Source organism: Adiantum capillus-veneris, chromosome 19 (assembly GCF_014529385.1).
Source record: "Adiantum capillus-veneris isolate H3 chromosome 19, ASM1452938v2, whole genome shotgun sequence".
Lineage (NCBI taxonomy): Eukaryota > Viridiplantae > Streptophyta > Polypodiopsida > Polypodiales > Pteridaceae > Adiantum > Adiantum capillus-veneris.
In genome coordinates this window covers 65,325,393-65,346,333 of record NC_140949.1, presented here as the reverse complement: position 1 = coordinate 65,346,333, position 20,941 = coordinate 65,325,393, and the positions used below count along the sequence as shown (strand labels likewise).

The 20,941-nt window shown below is 43.5% G+C and overlaps 1 protein-coding gene across 1 annotated transcript in view; it reads left to right on the top strand.

The window, feature by feature from the left end:
* LOC147434166 (lysine-tRNA ligase) overlaps window positions 1-18,017 on the top strand; it is a 48,318-nt gene extending 30,301 nt beyond the window's left edge. The window contains exons 3-6 of the mRNA XM_086490742.1: window positions 7,078-7,336; window positions 7,451-7,669; window positions 7,744-7,886; window positions 17,298-18,017. Coding sequence (XP_086346868.1) covers window positions 7,078-7,336; window positions 7,451-7,669; window positions 7,744-7,886; window positions 17,298-17,597 — 921 coding nt within the window. The 3' untranslated portion in view covers window positions 17,598-18,017. The remainder of the gene's footprint in view (window positions 1-7,077; window positions 7,337-7,450; window positions 7,670-7,743; window positions 7,887-17,297) is intronic.
* Window positions 18,018-20,941: the final 2,924 nt, after the last annotated feature.

Here is a 20,941-nt window from a genome sequence, read left to right as displayed (position 1 = left end):
GTGATGTTTACCGTTCAACAAGCTTCTTTTCGTAGGAAATTTCTTGTATCTCCTCTCAGAATGTGATATGATTTTGGGCATTAAATGGTTTCGTGAACTCGACGCTCACATTAAATTTGGTGCTAACACGACCACTTTACATTCCGACACTGATTCCCCCCTCATCATTCGTGTTGAGGAGAGCTTGCATTCTTTGCCTCTCATCTCTCATGTGCAAGTAAAGCGTGAATTACGACGAGGAGTACAAGCGGCATTCATCTATGCTGCTCCAGTTTCCCAGAGTATTCAAGCTCTAGCTAAGTATTCAGAGTTTTTTATGAAGTTTAAACATCTCTTTTTGCAGGATGATCTTCCATCTCGTCTCCTACCCGAGTGGCCGGAGGACCATCGCATCGAGCTTATGGAGGGAGCACAGCGTGTCAGTAAGGCTCCCTACCGTTTGAACAAGTTGGAGTTGATGGCTAGAGGATTCATACGTCCTAGTATAAGTCCTTTTGCTGCTTCTATTTTGTTTGTTCGCAAGAAGGATGGTTCGTCTCGTTTGTGTGTTGATTACAGGACATTAAACAAGATGACCGTCAAGAACAAGTTTTCGATGCCTCGCATTGAGTATATCCTTGATAGGCTCAATGGGGCAAAGGTTTTCAGCAAGGTCGATCTCAAAAGTGGATACCATCAGGTACGGGTATTCAAAGGCGACATTTTCAAGACTGCTTTTCGCATCGAGCGAGGGCAATGGGAGTATATTGTTATGCCTTTTGGATTGACAGGTGCCGTGGGTACATTCAATCGTCTCATTGTAGGTTTTCGGTGATATAGTCGGTGTATGTGTGTTCATCTTTTTAGATGATATTCTCATTTTTTCTCCATCGTGGGAACAACATGAAAGAGATGTTGAAAGGGTACTAACTCGTTTGGATGAGTGTCAGTTGTACATTGTAGCTAAGAAGTCTGAATTTTTTCTTACTGAAGTCACTTATCTGGGTTATATCATTTCTGCAGAAGGCGTCAAGCTAGATCCCGCGAAGGTGGAACAGGTTCGTAATTGGGATTTGCCCAAAACTGCATATGATGTGCGTTCTTTTCTTGGTTTATGTCAAGTATATAGTTCGCACATAGAGAATTTTGCACGCATTGCTGCACCTATGACTGATGTTTTGAAAGGGGTAAAGACTCGCCGTCAGCGCGTAGACTTGCCCAAGGCAGCCATTGAGGCTTTCGCAGTTCTCAAGGTTGCGGTGACAGAAGCACCATGTCTCATCCTTGCCTCTTGGGATGATCCCTTTGAGGTATGGACGGATGCGAGCAATGTCGCCATAGGCGCTGTGCTTCAGCAGCATGGTCGTCCTGTAGCTTTCCTTAGCCGGAAGCTCAATAGTGCGGAAAAGAATTATTCAGTTTATGATAAAGAACTGTTGTTTGTCATTCACTCTCTTAAGCATTGGAAGCATTTTTTGTATGGTAGAGAGTGTACAGTGCGCACAGATTATCAAGCCCTCAAGTGGCTCTAGTCTATGCCTAGTGCACATTGGAGTGATCGCCAAGCGCGGTGGTCACAAATTTTTGAGCAATTTGGAGGTTTGATTGAGTATGTGCCTGGAAAAGCTAACCCTGTTGCAGATGCATTGACACATCACTTTAAAGGAGGGGATGTCACGTGACACATCCAACCCTATGTGCCTGGAAAAGCTAACCCTGTTTCAACAAATTTTTAAAGTGAGGTACTTGGAGGGTTAGCTTTTCCCTTCAGCAGATACGTTGAGTATGTGCCTGGAAAAGCTAGCCCTGTTTCAACAAATTTTGCATGTTGATTCCTTGCAAAGCCACAGTTACTGCACAAGATGTAGCACGATTGTTCATTAAGCATTGGTATTCCCTCTGTGGTTTGCCAAAGTCCATTGTTTTAGATAGGGATGTTAAGTTCACGTCCAACTTTTGGCGCGCACTCTTTGAAAATTTTGGCACAAAGTTGAATTTTTCATCGGCTTTTCATCCACAGCAGATGGTCAAACAAAAATTTATAATCAGTTGGCTTTTGAGGTGTTAAAATCTTATGTTCATGATCAGCAGTCTCAGTGGGAGCTCTATCTCCCATTGGTTCAGGCTATTCTAAATGACTCCTTTTCTTCTGCTATTGGTCGAACTCCGTATGAGGCAGCTTTTGGCCGTCCGTTCTAATCACTTTTGACTAGATCGGTCAATCAAATGCTTGATGCCAATGCTGAGAGTCAGTCATTGGATGAAATTTCTGAGAGTGTGAAGCTTTGGCTAAGCAAGGCTCAGGAATCTTATTCTCGGCAGGCTAATAAGCATCGTCAGGAGGCTCGATCAAGGAAGGAGATTGGGTATATCTGAGAATCATGAAACAACGTTTTAAGCAAGTTGGAAAGAAATATCCTAAGTTGTCTTTTCGTATGTATGGTCCATTTCCAGTCATTAAAAAGATAAATAAGGTTTCAATGAAATTGCAGTTTCCTAACTCATGGTCAATGCACAACGTTTTCCATGTTTCTTGGTTGAAAGTGTTTCAGGGAACACCTCCAACGGACATTTCGGAAGAAGAAGAACCGGAGATCATTGATGAAGCTGAAATCATGGAGCCGGAGCTAGTCTTGTTGCATCGGTTTCGCCATGGTTCAAAGAAACAAGTACGACAATATTTTTCAAAGATCGAGGAACCCATGAAGCGGTGTGGGCAGACGAAGAGTTCTTCAAAGATTATCCAGAGTTGTTGGCAGACTACAAGGAAGCCATGCAGCTAGGTACCAGTACCTCACTTTTAAAAGGAGGGGATGTCACGTGACACATCCAACCCTATGTGTCCGTGGACAAGCTACACCATAGCAGGGTTTCCATCAGTCCAGTCAGTCTAGACTAGAAGTGATCTGGCACTTTTGTGAGTCTATTCGTAGACCGTGCATGCCTAGTCACTTAGTATAGATGCATATCCTTTGGTTGCACACTGCATAAGTATAAGCATTTACATCAGATTCCATCAGAGTCAGTTTGGGGATTTTTCCAGTGACTTTATCCTATTTTCCCTATTTTTGACATTTTTCACTTATTAATTTAAGTGACTTCCCAACAAAAGTAGGTAGGGCAAATTGGGTAAGAAAATATATAAGCAAACCCAAGTTAGCACTCTTGGGTAGATGAGCAAGGAGCACAACAGGCCCCCAAGCAACAGGTACTCAAGAAGATCCTCTCCAAGCCTCCCTTGGTGAGTCCATCCCCATCAAGCCCTAGCGTTTTGCTAACACTACACCTCCCTGTAGTTGGCGTTTTTCACAGCAACTCCTCGCCGACAGAGCACAAGCCTAGCGTTTTGGGATCGCCCTCAGCCGCAAGCCCTAGCGTTTTGAGATCGCCTTCAAGAATCTGCAGCAAGCCTTTGTTTGCAGCCATAGAGGACCAAAGGGACGGCGTTTTCAGCCCCTTTGTCGCAGCAGATATCAGCGTTTTCAGCCTTCCAGTGCAGCCATAAAAACGCAGCCCTAACCTGCTATTCTTCAGCGTTTTTATCAGCCCTAAGCCTTGCGACAACAGGGATTTTTCAGCCACAAAAACAGGAGCAAACCAGTCATTTTCATCACCCCAAATTGGTCCCAGATTTTCAGCCATTACCCATTTGTGGACAGCAGATAGAAGAGCACCGATTTCAGCCATAAAGTCATCATCGTCGTCACCGACATAGTCACGAATTGCATCAGTCCATGCATCATCATTGTACACCTTTGTGCAATCAAAAGTAGACCACTCTCGCTGACGAGAGTGGGGCCTTCGGAGGAGGGTTTTACAACGTCTCTGGTGTCGTATCTCTTTTCTCTCTTTCTCTCAGTCTCATACACTTGCACGCACAATATGCACTCATTTTGTTCGTGATCATAGCACTCTCCATAAAGAACGGAAGGCTCTCCCTTCCATAAGAACTAAAAGGAACCTTGAGCAAAATATGGATCACTAATCTTGAGAAAATACAACATTCATTCTGCTGCACCTTACAATTCGGCCATTTCTCTTCCAGTTGATCATTGCTACGGCGGCTATGCGTGCATACACGAGAGGCCATTCCGTGGGAGGTTTGCAAGGTGTGGATCCTTGAGTACATGTTCTTCAAGTTGGTCATCCAACTCATTGTTAGCTGGCTTGTGGTTATTCGAATCTTCATTGTCGTTGGGTTCTTCATCCCTCAAATTTGTAGGTGGGGCGATTTCCCGTTCCGGATCGGATTCTCTGACATAATCCATGGCGTGTGCTGCAAAAGTTGGATGGGATGCTCCGTAGAAGAAGAATCGACTGAAGCTTTGATACCACTATAACAGGCTTGGCACTCACAAGGCAGTACTTTCACAGCAACACATGAACAAAACTGATAACTTTATAGCAAAAAGGGTTTCTCTATTTAATTTAAAAATCTATGTGTTTTTTTGGATTCGTTCTGAGAGAAGCAGTTAGTCGATATATGCATGCCGACCTTTTTTTAGAGCTTCGGTTCTTCCGCCCGAGCATCGGTGGAATAAGGACCACATGTTGCTAACCACGCTAACTCTTTGCTTTAAAAGAAAAGGTTTTGTTTGCCTATATGATAATTGTTGCACAGGAAACGAGGGCGGGGGCATAGTTCAATCGGTAGAATTCGTGTTTTGCAAGCATGAAGCTTTTGGTTCAAGTCCGATCGATACAGAAACACATTAAATTTCTAACTAGGCTAGGAAATGAAAATTGTAATGAAAATTTCCCTGTTGCTTGGAGCCCAGCACTACATTGGCTTTGATGCCTTACCCTAATACTTGAACTTAAAATCAAAGAGTAGTTGCGACATGAAGTGGTGGAGTTCCACTTCCAAATGCATTTGCCCCAAAGTTTGGCGCCTCTTTTGGTACTTTTTTATATTAATAAATCATAGCAACACACGAACAACACCACATGAAGAAAACTGAAAACTTTAACATGTGAATTTGAAATTAGACAATATTCGTAACACGGAGTGGCGACGTTCCACTTCTAGAGGCATTGGCCCAAAACTTAAAAGTATAGTGGCCCTTTTGGTACTTCTTTAATATTTATAAACCACAGAGTATATCTGTCGGGGGTTCCACTATGCGATTTGCTTCCAAGCTGATTTGCGAGGCTCGACTCCCTGGGCACACTTATAAAGACTCTGGCTTGAAAAGTAGCTGATACAAAAGCTAGCGCTGCCCAAAAGCAACTGCTAATGATAAAATTGATGCCCACAACCCAGCAAGCGAAAAGCATGCCACGTCACCCTACTACGTCAGCAACGTGATTCGCTCTGCAAATGATGGGAATATACAGGCAGCCATGTCATCACTGTACGGACAGCCAGCCAGCGAGCCAGCTAGAGCCAGGCATGTTCGTCTATTCCGGGCACGGTCTAGACACGTCATGACTTTGTGATAGAGACCCACGACATGACCCTCAAAACTCTTAACACAAAAATCATGTGTGATGAGGATGCCACGTCCATCCATACTGCTTGCCACTTCAGTTGACCTGTACAATGCAATGTCTGTGCAACTTGCCACGTCAACATCGGTTGCGTCTGTAAAGTCAAGCCATCCGTCGTCCATATAGCATGGCTGCCACGTCAGCGAGCGAGGGGAAAAAGTGTTGCATCATGTTAGTTGTACACAACATATGTATGGACCTGTGAATAAATTGGGGAGAAGTGCACTTGAATTTGACTCAACGACCACCTTGTCTACATGTGGAAAAATGTATTCTTTGCCTTGTGTGGTGCTCTTTCTCCACATATTGTGGGTCAGCTTTCACAAGTAATCAATAGAAACTAAGGTTTTTAATTCATCCCTTGACAAATGCCATCATAATGGTCGTATGACTGTTGGAGGTTGTGTACCTTTGGCAAGGTCAGCTGTCACACAAGTAATTGGCAAAAACCAAGGTTTTTAGTTCATCCCTTGCCAAATGCCATCGTAATGATCATATGACTATCGGAGGTTGTGGACCTTTGGCAAGGTCTGTATCACAAGAACTAAGGTTTTTAATTCATCCCTTGCCAAATGCCTTTGTAATGGTCGTATGACTATCGGAGGTGTGGACCTTTGGCAAGGTCTGTATCAAAGTTTTTTTTTTTTGCATTGAATTCTCCCTTCAATACGTTTAAGCCTCAAGGGAAAATTACCAAAATTCCCTTGAAACTTTTTAAAATTCCTAAAATACCCCTCTTATATATCAAACATTTCCAAATTACCCCCGATTATTGGCAAAGTTTGCCAAAAGTTCCCAAAATTCCTTTTCAATTTCTCCAAAGTTCCCCAATGTGCCTTCTCAATATCACAAATATCTCTAAAAACAATGTGCTGCTTATTGTTCAATGATTCGTTTCTTGATAAAAAATGATAGAACTGGGATTCTAGATGGTATTAAGGGCTCTAGAGATGAAACATTTTCTTAATTGTTCATTGTTCAATGATTGGTCTCTTGATAAGAGATGATAGAACTGGGATTCTAGATGGTATTGGGGGCTCTAGTGATGAAACATTTTCTCAATTGTAGACACAAATGCAACTATTTGTGAACTTATGGGAAAACTTTTTTTGTTTTTGACACTAAATCTCTAGCCAAAAAAAAGATTAAACTATGCAAAAGTTGGAGAAATCCATCCAAAGCTGGTACAAGGGTGTTTTAGGAGTTTTCTAAATTTGATGGGTAGGTTGGGATTTTCCACAAATTTCAGTGGAATTTTTGTAATTTTCTCTACATTCAAACTCTTTATTGCATCATCGCTAAGGTTTTTTGTACCTCCTGGTTGGTGGCATTAATCAATACATTGAACTATGTAAAGGGGCGAGTGTTGAAGCATAGATTGAAATCTAGTTTTATATCCCCTGTAAATGAGTTCAGTAGGGATGTGGTACTCTAGGATCTAGTTGATGCTATGCATGCTGGAGTCGAAGGTTTAAAAATAATTCTCATGACTACCATGGGACGTAGTGTTTATGCCATTTCTCAAAGTGAATTGAACATCCTCTTGTGTATATGTAGTGTGTATCCTTGTTCATTCACTTGCTTTTTTGTTGTTTTGGAGAGTGCCAGCTTTTAAAGGAATTGGGGGCCCCTGTGGAGTATATCATTCTGCCTACTTTTGCATATGAGCACAAAATTTTTGTGGGTCCTTTCTCAAGAAAGTTTCCTAAGGCTCAAATTTGGGTGGCACCTAGGCAATGGAGTTGGCCTCTTAATTTACCTCTCGAGTTCTTTGGCATTTTTTCTGCCAAAATTTTAAGAGATGTGGATAGTTTATCACCATGGGCAGGAGAAATAGACCAAAAGGTTTTGAGCTCGCCAGAAGTCGGTAAGATTTTTGGCATCACATAATGTCTTCAAATACTGAGCTCGACGTGACTAGTTATTTTAGTTTCTTTGGTCACTATTACTCTAAGCATATGCATTTTACTTACCTTAACAGGGATTGGACCGTATGTTGAGGTTGCCTTTTTTCACAAGGCCTCTCGCACGCTGCTTATAACTGATGCTGTTATATTCGTTCCAAAGAAACCACCAGAGGTAGTAAGCAAAGAGGCTCTTCTGGAGGCAGCTAAGAATGGTCTTGCCGTTAAATTACTAAGTAAAGGGAAGGAAGTCCCTGATGATCCAATTGTCGACAATGAGAGAACCAGACAAATAGGTGAAGCATGTTTTTGTAGTTGGTGCACAGACCTTTGTGGTTTGGAATACTCATGTTTTGCTAATTTCTTGTAGGTTGGGAGCGGATGGTACTGCAAATTTTGTTTTTGGGTCCATCTGACTTACTGGAGCCCAAAAAGTCATTTGCACAAATGTCTCAAAAACTTATTGTCTCACCTATCATTAAAACTCTTGTTTTTAACAAAGTCCCAGAGAAGGTGATTATCAAACTCAATCTCTCTTTTTTTAATGCTTTAGGTTGTCAAAATATGAAGCAACATGTATACTTATTATCAAAAAGTCCCAGTTGCATATATACATGGGAATGAGCATGAAAATTTTGAGCAAGGGGATACCCTAAGAGGGCTGCTTGATAATGCTTGTTTAAGTATAGAGTATTTCAGCTGATGATGCTACAGGCCTTTGTATCGGAATTTGCGGGTAGTGAGTGGCATGCAGAAATGACTGTGGAACTTCTACTCCCTGTGAAGCAGTATCCAGAAGTCCATGACTTAAGCTAGGAGGGGTAGCAGCTTGTTTTTAGAAAACTACCTCTTCAAGCAAGGTGTGGGTACAGGATGTGTTTTGTACTGGAAATTGCATGTCCATTGAGAGATTTGGTCATGCGAGATTTGGTCTTTGGCAAACCTGGCTTAGAGCTGGATTTTCAGTTAGTTGTCTCAGGTCTTACTTTTACACGTGTCTTTTGTGCAAGCTTGGGATGCTCTCAGGGCCTGCTCAAGATTGGCCTACTCAAGACAATGCCAGGCATTTGGAGCCTTAATGAACCAGGCTGGCTTCACAAACATGTAGGAACGGTTTCATGGGCAAAAAGAAAGACTAAAAATATGTCAAGCAACTTTTGAGAGCACCCACTTATACATTCAAGATAATGTTCAGAGGGTGGTAGTCTAGTCATGCCCAAGCCTTGGCTTTTTAGGGCAATACCCCTACTTGTATAGAGCTTCAAGTCGGATAATCTGGTCTTAACATATATAGAAAGCAAGAGAGGCTTTAACTAAACTGCATGTAGATGTGGGCGTATGTCGCACGTGTCAATGCAAGGAACTTGCCGATACACCGTGTGCGAGCCACAAATGGCTCCAAGCACACAACAAGCCTAAACTAGTAAGCTCAAAGAAGGCGATGGTGTGTCACTCACCGCTCTACGCTTGCTTCGTGGAGGATTCCTTGCCGCGAAGAAGAAGGAGACGCTGCTACGCCGCGCTCAACCGCCTCACCGCCGCCGTGCCGCCGCAATGCTCGATCGCACACACACACACTCTCTCTCTCTCTCTCTCTCTCTCTCTCTCACTCTCTCACACATACACACACACACAAGGAGGTGAAGAAGAAGAAGAAGAAGATGGAGATGGAGATGGAGATGGAGCAAGAGCACTCTTCTATTGCACAAATGAGAGAATGAGTGAATTTTAGGTTTAGTTGACTTTTATATGAGCTCGCCCCATTCACACTTGGGCGCCCATGCTTAGCCAACTAATCCCTTGAATGTTCCAGTTAGAGTGCGCCTCTCATCGGCGATCACTCTTACCCTTTTCCTATTGGACCGACAAGCCCGGTACCTGACTCTACCAAATAAATAATACAATGTCCGCTGTAGGTTACAACATCCGTCGTAGGTGATAGGGTGTCCGTGAGCCGTGAGGGTTAACAGTAGAGGACGATTTGAACATTAAATTAGTGACCTAGCCGTTGAAGCATAGAATGGGACAGGGAACAGGGTATAGTAAAAGGGTCGGTGCAAGGAAGGACAACAAAAAAGAAATAATAGTAGCCCAAGGCCTAAAGGCTATATTTTATTTTTTTTCTTGGTTCGTCTCCAGTGAGGGCCAGCTTTGGTCAAAATTTGTACCCTATGGGGTTTCTAGGATAAGTCAGGCGACCACCCTGCTCCTTTGAAGATAGAGGGCAGGGGACACCCATTTGAATTTAGGGCATCCTCAAATGATTGTGTCGCTTGAATGTTCTTATATGCAACCATAGTTTGGTGGCTCCATACTCTCTCTCTCTCTCTCTCTCTCTCTCTCTCTCTCTCTCTCCCCCCCCCCCCCCCCCCCCCATCTCCACTTTTCACCACGGATATGGTAATATGAGCCATACTCTGACTACAACACGGCAGATCTGCTTAAACTACACAGAATTACAAAGTGAGCACCTTCTTAACACAGCTAACACCATAGTCTCATTGATTGCACACATCTTCAATAGGGCTTTGACGGAGCGCTTCTCAAACGAGTGGTCTAGACACACTATTGTGCCTATCCACAAGTGTGGCAACACCTTGAACCCAGGGAATCACCGGACCAACATGATTGGCCACACCATGGCCAAACTCTATGGAGCAGTACTTGAAACAGAGCTTAGCTCATATGCAGAGAAAGGGGGATTGAGAGCCCCCGGCCAGGCAGGTTTTGGACGAGCCTTCTCTACTATAGATCACATCTTCGTTCTGCGCTGCCTCATTGATGGGGCAAACGCGGGGGTAAAGAGACTAGACTGCCATTTGTGGACTTCCACAAAGCATTTGACATATAGTTCCACGTGAGAGGCTCTTTCAGGCCAGATGTTTGGGCTATGTATGCTTTTTATGAGTAGGTGAGAGGGAGAGTACGCTACCCCGGAGGCTTATCAGACCCTATTACTAGCACCATTTCTGTGAAGCAAGGATGCCCACTCTCCAAGATCGACACTGATGAGATCTCAGATTACATACTACGAGTTGATGGCGAGGTGCAGATTGTGGAGGTACCCTAGTACATATCATGCTTTACGCTGACAACATTATTTTGATCTTTGAATCAAAGGAAGTCTTATAGCGACACCTGGAGGCTCTTGACGACTTTTGTACACAGAGGGTTGACAGTGAACCTTGGGAAAACCAAGGTCATGATCTTTCATACTTCCAAGGCAGTCAGGAGTCTTTATGGCTGCAGGTAGATAGGTAGAGGTGGTGGAGTCCTATGTATACTTGGGAGTCACCTTTGCTAGCCCACCCAGGCGCTTCAGCATAGCAAGGGCGGCTACGGAATCCGGATAGACTCATTAGACGATATGCGGCTTTGGCCATGTTAGAGAGGAGATGTCATCAGGCACACCCCGCACCAAGGGGTGGCTCTTCGACACTTTGGTCATGCGAGCTTTTTGATGTATGCTGTAGCAATATGGGCTCCCCGACTATCAGCCACCTCATGGACACATTGAGAGACCACAAATATGTATGATATTGCGCTTGTTTGGCAACAAGCTCTTAAGACCACATGAACACCACATGACATTATTCAAGCAAAGTTAGCTAGTCCACCCATTCAAAGGGTGGAGTAGTTTTCCTGACAGTTTGCCTCATTCAAAGGATGAGAGAGATGCCATCAAATAGACTCATACGCAGAGCCTTGTAGGTCTCCAGACAGACTTTAGAGTTCGATGAGCAGGATGCTTGGTACTCGCAGGTGAGAGAGTGGTTTGGAGCATATGGACAGACATGAATAGGTTACGACTCTTCTAATACCACTCGGACACACCCTCATCCAACTCTCACATAGTTAGAGGAACACAATACTAAGAGAGGATCTATGGCAGCTCTACATCAGAGAGACATGGATCGCACCTAGACAACCTCTGCCCCAAAGATGTATTGCAATGAGCACTTCTCGACCATACTAGACAAGGGGTTCATTCACAAAACATGCCACATGGACAAGCGAATACTTTGGTAAGCGCCATCGATAATCCAGGTACTTTGTCTTCTTTTGATTCAGAGATTTGTCATGTTAATGCATGTAGCTGCCCGGGTTGTCGCGTTAATAAGATTGTGCTTGGCCCACATGATCTTCTCCGCGTTACTGCATTGGAAACTCCCGAGTCTCTGTCTAATGATGATGTAACTGTTAAGCGTTATTTGGATTCTGTTTTGGTTGAATTTGCGGACGTCTCTCCGTCGGATTTACTAGATGGGCTTCCACCATCTTGTGGGCCTGATCTTGATCATAAGATAGAGCTTTTGCCTGGTAGCCATCCCGTCTTTCGGCAACCTTATAGGTTCAGCCCAAAAGAGGAAGACGAGATTGCCAAAGGTTTTATTAAACCTAGTAAGTCTCCCTGGGGTGCTCCGGTTCTTCTCGCCAAAAAGAAGGACGAAGGAATGCGCTTCTGCGTGGATTACAAAGGTCTCAATATGGTCACCGTCAAGAATAAGTATGTGTTGCCTCGCATGGATGACCTTATGGATCCACTCTCAGGTGCTCGTTATTTCACCAACATCGATAAAATAGGACTTGAGTCTCATTTGTGAGGGTATGTTGTGTGATCACCACACTTGGACTCAAGGCCCCTTGGCAGCTCTACCCGCACACATGTACTGGGGTGGGCTTGGTGGTATGGGACACCAACTCTTGGGGTAGAGGCTAACCCGTTTGGCTGCAGGCTCCCAGGCTCGAGGGTGAGCCCATATTGGCTCTATGGCTGGGAGGTGAGTCAGATGTCCGCTCACTACGTATGTTTAGGTGTGAGTTTGTGTGCAAGATGGATCCGGCGAGGGAATAACACTACAACCACCCATGAAACCTTTCTGAATGTTAAGACAAATGGTGAATGACAATAGTAGACATTACAACTTGGAGCGAGAGAGAGAGAGAGAGAGAGAGAGAGAGAGAGAGAGAGAGAGAGAGAGAGAGAGAGATTGTATTATCGTCCACGGAGGTCAAATATGACCCATGGGACCGGGTACAAAACTTTACAGCGGCATGCTTATACGTGAAGACATGAGATACATATCAATTAAAGGACTGAGGGTCCATTGGGAGGATAAAAGAAAGGAACAAAACCTAATGGGGAGCAGTTGAGGGGAGAGCCCCTTTTGAAGTTCGAAACTCCTGGATGATAGTTTTACTGCCTTGATAGACTGCCCATTTACCCTATTTGCGGGTTTTAGACATCTTCTTGAGCTCGTCCTTTTTAATTTGAAGTTGATTCATGGTCAACTCCTCAGTAATCCAAGCTTGGTTCCTTTGAGGAGGCGGGATTGACGTAGAAGCTTCACCTGCTCCTCTTGGTTCTTGAAAGTAAGGACACAATGCTTGGGACGCACATGTTGATGTGTATCATTGATCCAAGCGACGGTCTCTGGCTTGATGTTGACTCACTCAATAATGTCGTTGAGTTTGGTGATTGCCTCTTCAAGGGTGTCCTCAACGGTGCACCACTGCGAGGGGAGCCCACCGATGTGGACCTTGAGGGCATTATCTTCTTGAAGTTCCTTCGTTATACAAGTCTTCACTTGGGCGATGGTTGTTGAGCGAGCTTGGCTAGCCTTAGCCTCAACCTCCTTTACCTTGTCGGTGGTGAGGTCAACTATAGAATTGAACCGTTCTTCTAATTTGCTGAGATGAGATTTGAGTTCAAAGTTCTCTTCCAAGACTCGATCGAGAGCTGCTTGAAGCTGAGTGATGCGATCGAATTTGCTAGGGGTTGCTAGCACCGTTGCAAAACTCGATTGTGTTTTGGAAGGGGCCTTTGGGGTAGTCATCCCTATGCTTGGGGAGGTAGAGAGGAACCAATGACGGTTTTGAGAAAACAAAGAGAATGTGCAAATGTCAAAGGAAACCTTTGTAATTGCTCAAGACATCGTGTGCCCTCTCTGCAGACTCTTTGCATAGCAAGATAAAGCCCTGACGACCTGCTACAGGCGGGCCTATAGAGGCCACGACCTCTTGCTGAGAGCCTCAACCCCAACCCTTGTTGCCTGTGGAGCAAGGTCGCAACCTGCACTCCTATTGAGACCCTGTTGAGAGCCCCAACCCCAACCCTTACTGCCTGTGGAGCAAGGCTGCAACATGCGGAGGCCACCAAGACATTGTCGAAACCCTAGCAGAGAGCCTGTGGACTCGCGAGACCACGACCTGCTGCCGGCGATGAACTCCTTGTCTGTGGGCTTGTCTGTAGGACAGGGCTACATCCAAACGCCCTCCCACAGGGCCGCCCCTCGCCCAGGGGAGGACAACCTGAGACAAAAGAACAAGAGAGAGAGAGAGAGAGAGAGAGAGAGAGAGATTGAGAGAGATATGAAATGTTACATTAACGTTTTCAAAAGGCCAAAATAACCTATGAGACCAATCTGTAGAGAAACCAACACAGGAGACATAGGAAGGGGGAGTTCCTTCCCTAGAAACGTTGGCCATGAAGACGAGCGCTCCCAAAGGTATTTCTTTTATATTGCAAAAGATGGCCATTACAAGTTGTTGTCACGAGTGCTCAAGGCCTTCTTGATCTTCACAAGTGCTCAAGCCTTCATCGTCTTCATGAAAGCTCAAAGCCTTGGTCGTCTTCACAAATGCTCAAAGAGAGAGATCGTCCAAAAAGTGATGATAGTTACCAATGCCTCCAAGAGGTCTTTATATAGGTACTAGCCTAGCCTTTTGGACGTCCCTGACCCTTGGCTTTTCAATTGTCCAACCTTTGGCTTTTCATTTAGCCTTTTTTGTATGACCTTTGACTTTTCATTTGTTCGACCTTTGGCTTTTCAACCGTCCGACCTTTGGTTTTTCACTTATGCAATCCCTTGGCTTATAAAAAGAAGGGCACCCCACTTTTAGGGCTGATTTGTGTTATGCACCTCACTTTTAGGGTTGATTTGTGACAGCCCGTCACACTCACATAGAGAGGGATCACCCTACAGCAGGCTGAGACGGTAAGAGCCGGGGGATGCCCCAGCTGTAGGATACAAAGATTTGAGACTCCATCGCATATAGATCTAGGAGATCCAGGCTCACCATCAGCAGGCAGCCCAAGAGAGTTTTGCTCAGATGCTGTAGACCCAACCATGATTATACGTGCAGCCCTTACACCTCAACTACCCATGTACCAGATCTTACACATGCAGTTTTACATAGGATGGAGCTAGTCAGCTTGATGCACTTCATGATTGTACTTCCCTGAGCATAAAGATGTGCATTCATACCCAAATACTTTGTTACTTTGTACTTTTGTCCTTTGCCGATAATTTTCAGCCAGTAGTCGGGTGACTTATGGCCGTATGCTCATCATGGAGATGTCTCTTTCATTAACTTTTTTGTATTAGAGGGGGACCAGTGGAGGTTTGTGTCGAGTCTGTCCATGAGGAGTTCCCTTGAATCTGTCTCATCCGTGATCTGGCTGTCCAGTTGGTGGTTCTCAGACATAGCATGAGAGTTCCACTTTTGAACAGGTCTTGGAGTTTGCGCTGTAACGTGTTTGGTGCATCGGGAGAGGTTTGACCGTGGGTTTACTTCTGATCATGTTAATACGTCTTTGCCGTGCCTGTGTAGCGTCTAAAAAGAGGAGACTCATTGCCAATGTTGCATTCGATCTGGTTTGTTATCTTCCGTACGCATTTTTGAGGATCTAATGTGGTGGCAGGAAGGTTGGAGTGGAAACGTATTGGCTGCATCTTTAGATATTTGGGGTGGTCATCTTGATTGTGTGTCTATGACGATTTGGACCATTATTAGGCGGTCCGGTGTAAGATGGTTGGCTGGTTGGTAATTCGTATCTCAGATTTAATGTTGATTTGGGGGAGGTGGGTTCGCGACGTGCTCCAGCTACCATGGATGGAGGAGGTATGAAAGGTGATTCATCTCAAAGTTTCTCAAGGGTCGAAATACCACTGAGGTATCTCAAAACCCAATGAAGATGCCAACTTTTCCCTCTATCTATGAGTATCATACTCCTATGACGCGTGTTCCTTTGCAAGCTGGCTACAGTGAATCCAGCTCAAGCGAACTCCATGAGGGAGCATATCAACAAGTCTCAAGATATAGGCGTTGCAGCTAGACATACATCTTCAACTAAAGCTATGGTTGATACGCTTAACAGAGGAATCAATAAAGGAATTAGAAGGTTGGACAACAGGGAGGGTCAAGTACTTCGAAGACAAGTGTTGACCAAGAAGCTTTTAAGTCACATAGACATTGCTATCATTGTGGGATAAGGGTCATTACTGGAGAAAATGTCCTACTTGCACAGGAGAAGATTTGACAACAGCAAAATCGTTAGCCTTTGTCTATCGGAGATGATACCCTAAGATTCTTCTTCAGCGACGGTGCCCATTGTGCAGGATTCTCAGGATCAGAGTGCTGTGGATCTAGAAGGAATGGTTCCCAGGTTCAGATTCCTCTGGTCTCGGAGGGTGACTGGATCATTGACAACATTGCTACCAAGCACATGACATCTTCTCGTGATTTGTTACTTTATTTACGCACAATACACTACGATGAAATGAGTTGATTGGCACATCCATGGTGTCAGAAATGTCATTAAAGGGCCATGTCCCAACTGATGTCTCTTTGGATGCGATTGTCCATCCATACTATGTCAAAGCTCACTAACAGAGCTTATCCAAGCAGAAAAGTATTCGGATACAGTTTAAGGTGGTCTCCACCTCATAGTATAAAGGAACACATGCCATCAACCATTTTATGTCGAAGATCACTTATAGAGCTTATCCAAGCAGAGCAGTCTGATACAATTGATGATCTTTAAGTCGTTAGAATTTTGACTCTGCACATCTAAAGTGAATTAGTTCTTGAAACTCATGAGATATTTTCAAGGAGTCTCATTTTTTTGGTAAAATCCCTTCTAATTCCTCAATTTTTGGTAGAATAACACACAGAGAGGCACTGTGAATCGTGCTACGCTCTCTGTTTTTCTTAGTCTAGGCCCAATTACAAGTATTTGAGTTGTTCGTGATGCTTGTTATCACACTTCTGTCCTGGGGGCAATGCATCTGAAGCCCTCGCTAGGGGACTGGTTAGTTAGTGGATGCTTTATTAATCTAACATGCAACTGTCTTGCACCCATTTGATCAACGTATTCGAAGCTGTAAAAAAATTCTCAAGAGCTTACTGGCCTCTCCTCTGATTGGCCTCCTGGCCCTCTAAATACCATGCAGTGTCATCAGCAAAGTGTGCATCCAACAATTCCTCTTGTAGAGGCTTCTGTAACTCCTAGCCGAATGTCCTAAGCCTTGAGATAGCTTCTCAAAGCCTCCACAAATAACAAAATCAAGAAGGGTGCAAATGAGCAGCCCTGCTTGACAGATCTCGTCAATTTCAAATCTCGGGCCCTGCCACCAATCAAAACCTGACTAAGAGCAGTGAATACCTCGCTAGGAGGTTTTTGCCCTCTGGCTTGTACATACGGCCATCACTCTAGGGTAAGCCTTATCTTTTGTATTAGCACACTGGTAATACTATTTCCCGTATTGTGTGCTATGAGCTTTTCCTTCATCTTCTCCATCCTTGCGTGCATTCTTGCAGTAGTATTTCCAACAATTGGTATCAGAGCAGGCTTCAACATCCTGGGCAGCATCGCTTTCACCCTCTTGGCTCACTTTCTCAGATTGAGGTGTGAGTGTTTGTGGGGCGACACAATCTTCGGGAGAGCTCATAGAGCGTGGTATTGTCAGAATATGGTAATTTATTCTCTATGTTACCAGTAGACTTCCTAATTACTAATTAATTTTGAACCTTGATGGTATATTAGGTATATTTGTGTCGCTTGTTGGCATTATTTGTGCAAGTTTTATAGACCTTTTTAGTTTGATGGTTTACTTTCTGACGCTAAGTTATTATGTACAGGTCAGGTTGTGGGTCGATAGCATCGCAAGAGATTGGCCCTTTAAGCGAATCATACCTTGCCATTTTGACGGACCTGTAGCTGCAGGTCCGTCTGATTTTAAGGCAGCCTTTGCTTTTCTCAATGAACTTATTGGCGAGGATAGACAGTTGCCTTCGGCTTTTGAGTTTTCTTTATCCTCATTATTGGGCAAGGCCGCCAGCTATTTTCCTCCGGATGATATGAAAACCTTGTCTTCCCTGGACGAGTTCTTGGTTTCTGTGGGTGCTGTTAAAAAGACAGTCTCTAGTAAGAAGCGTTGAGTCTCTCTTTTTTGATGTTACGTGTTTCTATAGCTCTGGGATCACACCATTGGGCACCTGGCTGGATGTCAGAGATATAAAGTCTATATTGCCAGAACTGGCATAATGTCTATTTAATGGGAGATAACAAATCCAGGAGTTAGGCTCTCGACCTCCAGGCCCGTGTGCTGGTTTACCAAGGAACCTAATGTGGCATGCCAGATGGTAACCACCGCCATCACCCCACCCCCCTCTGAATTGGCGAGGTTTCCTAGAGTTTGATGGTTAGCCAGAAGCAGAGTCTTTTATTGCTGCTAAGCTCGGGAGGGTGCAATTGTGTATTTTAAATAATCTCATGGATGATGGAAGAGCATGTAAATCAGGAATAGTGGATTATTTAAGAATGTAGACCTCAAAAGGAATGTGTTTTTTGTACTCTAATTTAGTTGTAATGATTGTATTCGCTTTCTAAAGTTGCCTAGTGTCGGTATTATCCAAGATGTTTCATACATGGTATCTACCAGTACCTTCAGTAACCAAAAAGTGACAGGCATATGAATGCTTAATATCCCATCTCACTATGTTCGCGGTTCAACTCTGATCTGGTGAGACCTGAGTGTTGGCAATGCGAATTGTACTCAGAAAGGGGGTAATCCACTAATATGCATATTACGTAGGATTTGAAGGAGCTCATTTGTGTTACCAGTACTGGTCCTCTCCCTTGGCTTCGAATTGCATGGATGTCAATGCAAGTCGTGGGTATTTATCTCAAAGGAGGTCATTTACTCTCTGAAGGAAAGTCATTGCTTGGGATAATACCTCACCTACTATCTCCCACCATGGAGCTGATGCTAGTGCAAGATATCATTAACATGTGCATCATGCTCTTCTAGTTTTTGTATTGCATGCTGCACCTTCATCCTTGTAAAGAGGTGACGATATGCTGGACTATAGCTTGATGCGGTTACGCAGGCTCTTGATTTGCAACTTTATATGGCATGCTAGGATACTAGTGGCAAACATTGGGGATGCAGAACTTTGTATCGTGGCCCGTTCAGGATGTTTTACTTGTGGGCTATCCTTTGAAAAGATTGTAGGGTGGAAGCATGAGTGTCTGAGACGTAGCTATTAGGGGAGTGTAAAAGTTTTCTAAATAGTTGAGAAGTAAAATGTTTCAAAAACATTTCTTTTGAATGGATACGTTGTGAAGGATTTGGGGGTGGTCTTTATAACACCTCCATTTTCAAGATAGATGAGGAATAGGAAATTATCTCTCACAAGATGTGAGCCGATCTCCACTCACAAATTTGCTAGCCCTTGCAAACACAAAACCCTAATTACACTTGACTAGTTTCCCATCAGCTCCAGCTATGAGCAATTGGCTTCAAGGAAGCCAAAAAGAAAAAACCATTAAATTTTGAAAAAAAAACAAGAAAAACTTGGTGATAAAAACCATAATCTTACACCATCTCAATAGCCCTTGCATATGCAAGATGAAGCTCCATAAACCCATCCAAAACCATCTCAATCAAAAGCTATACAGAACTCATGATGTTCAACCACATTACTCGGAAAAAACCGTGGTGGACATGGGAAGCACTCTCCCATTCACAACGATAACAAAGGGCTTTCCTTATCAAACTTGAGTTGTAGACATAGTGTACAAGGGAGCTTCTCTTTATGCAACTTCCATCACCAAAAAAATAAGAAGAGGGGTTAAAGTATATAGGTCACCACCCATGGTAATGGCCTTCTTGATGAGAGACACTCTCTCCAATCAAAGCTCTAGGCCTTGTCACACGCACGGGCACCTCGACTACACAACCCCCATGCACCTCCGAAGGTTGCAACAACAGAGGCTTTCTTCTTCACATCTGAAAATCTCAACTTAGACACGAACACCTTGACTACACAACCCCTATGCACCACCGTAGGCTACAACAATAGAGGCTTTCTTCTTCACAGTTGAAAACCCGAACTCACTCTTGATCCATAGTTGATTAAAGTTTCAGCTTTCTTCATATTTTTAAAGCAATTGCTCACTCTTTGAAGTTTGGACATTCCTATGTAAAAAACAACAAAACTATGTACCTCGCTCAATTGGCCCGCATGCGTAGATACAATTGGCATACACCGCCTTCGTAAACTTTGTACATAGTTGCTTTATTTACATCCAAGGGATCTAAGATTATTAAAAAACATCTCTCAAAGTCTTTAGGTGGTCTGTACCATTCCGCAAAAACATGTCTTATATTGTCCCGTCAACAAGCATGGAACACTTTCAAGTATTTCATGTACATCCTCTAGCATCAACTAATCAATCTATATAGTTTGCATCGTAAGAAGGCATCATTGCTCATCACAAGCACCCAAAAGTGTGGCTTCTCTCACCATCCATTTACATGCTTCATTTAACAACCATACACATGGTATACCAAGAGCTACCTCTCTTGAAGCTAAAACGCATGTACTCATCATATCAAGGATATACCACTTACCTCTATCAAACACATAGGATTGCATACCTTTTTTACCAAAATATATCAGCTTTATACCTCTCCACATATCTATCATGCATCGCATCATAAAATAGGGACCATAGAACAGCTTGGCTTCCATGTCCATAGCAATATCAATCAAAGCTATTCTTCTCTGATAAGCTATTGGCTTGACAATCATAAACACATGGTAAGGATGCATCAAAATATTTTTCAAGGTACCCAATATCCTCATCACAGAAACATCAAGACACAATCACTCATGACACAATACATATAATCCTTGCTTGGCATAACTAGAGGCAAACTATCATCAAAGCCTTGTCTCTCACCATCCACACCAACATCATTTCTCATAGATTTTTTTTTTTTTTTTGGCATCTAGACATAAGAACATTCACCATATCAAAATTCTTGATGGATGTAGGCTCTTCATCTTTATGCCCAATATCACTAGAGAAATATTATCTACCTCATTAAACAAGCCAAACGTAAACACAAAATCTTCATGTGACATCATCTCATGCATACAAATGCGATATTAATAATCATCAAATAATTCCACTTGCACTTCATCAAAAGAGTCATGGGACACCAAAACATCATATGTGTAGCACAAGCACTTTCATCACTAGTAACAACCATGGGCGGCTCCGCAAACAACCCATATGTAGAGACAAGGTCTTCATCAACCATAGCAAGAATAGCATGAGAGTCTTGTAGATCATGCATTCTCATACTTAAGTGAAGATTCTTCACAACGCACATCACATCCATCATCCATTGTAGATGCTCTCACCAATTTTAATTTCCCTCTTACCTATAGGATTCAAACCTCAATCAAAGAGCCAAAATATATCCTTAGTA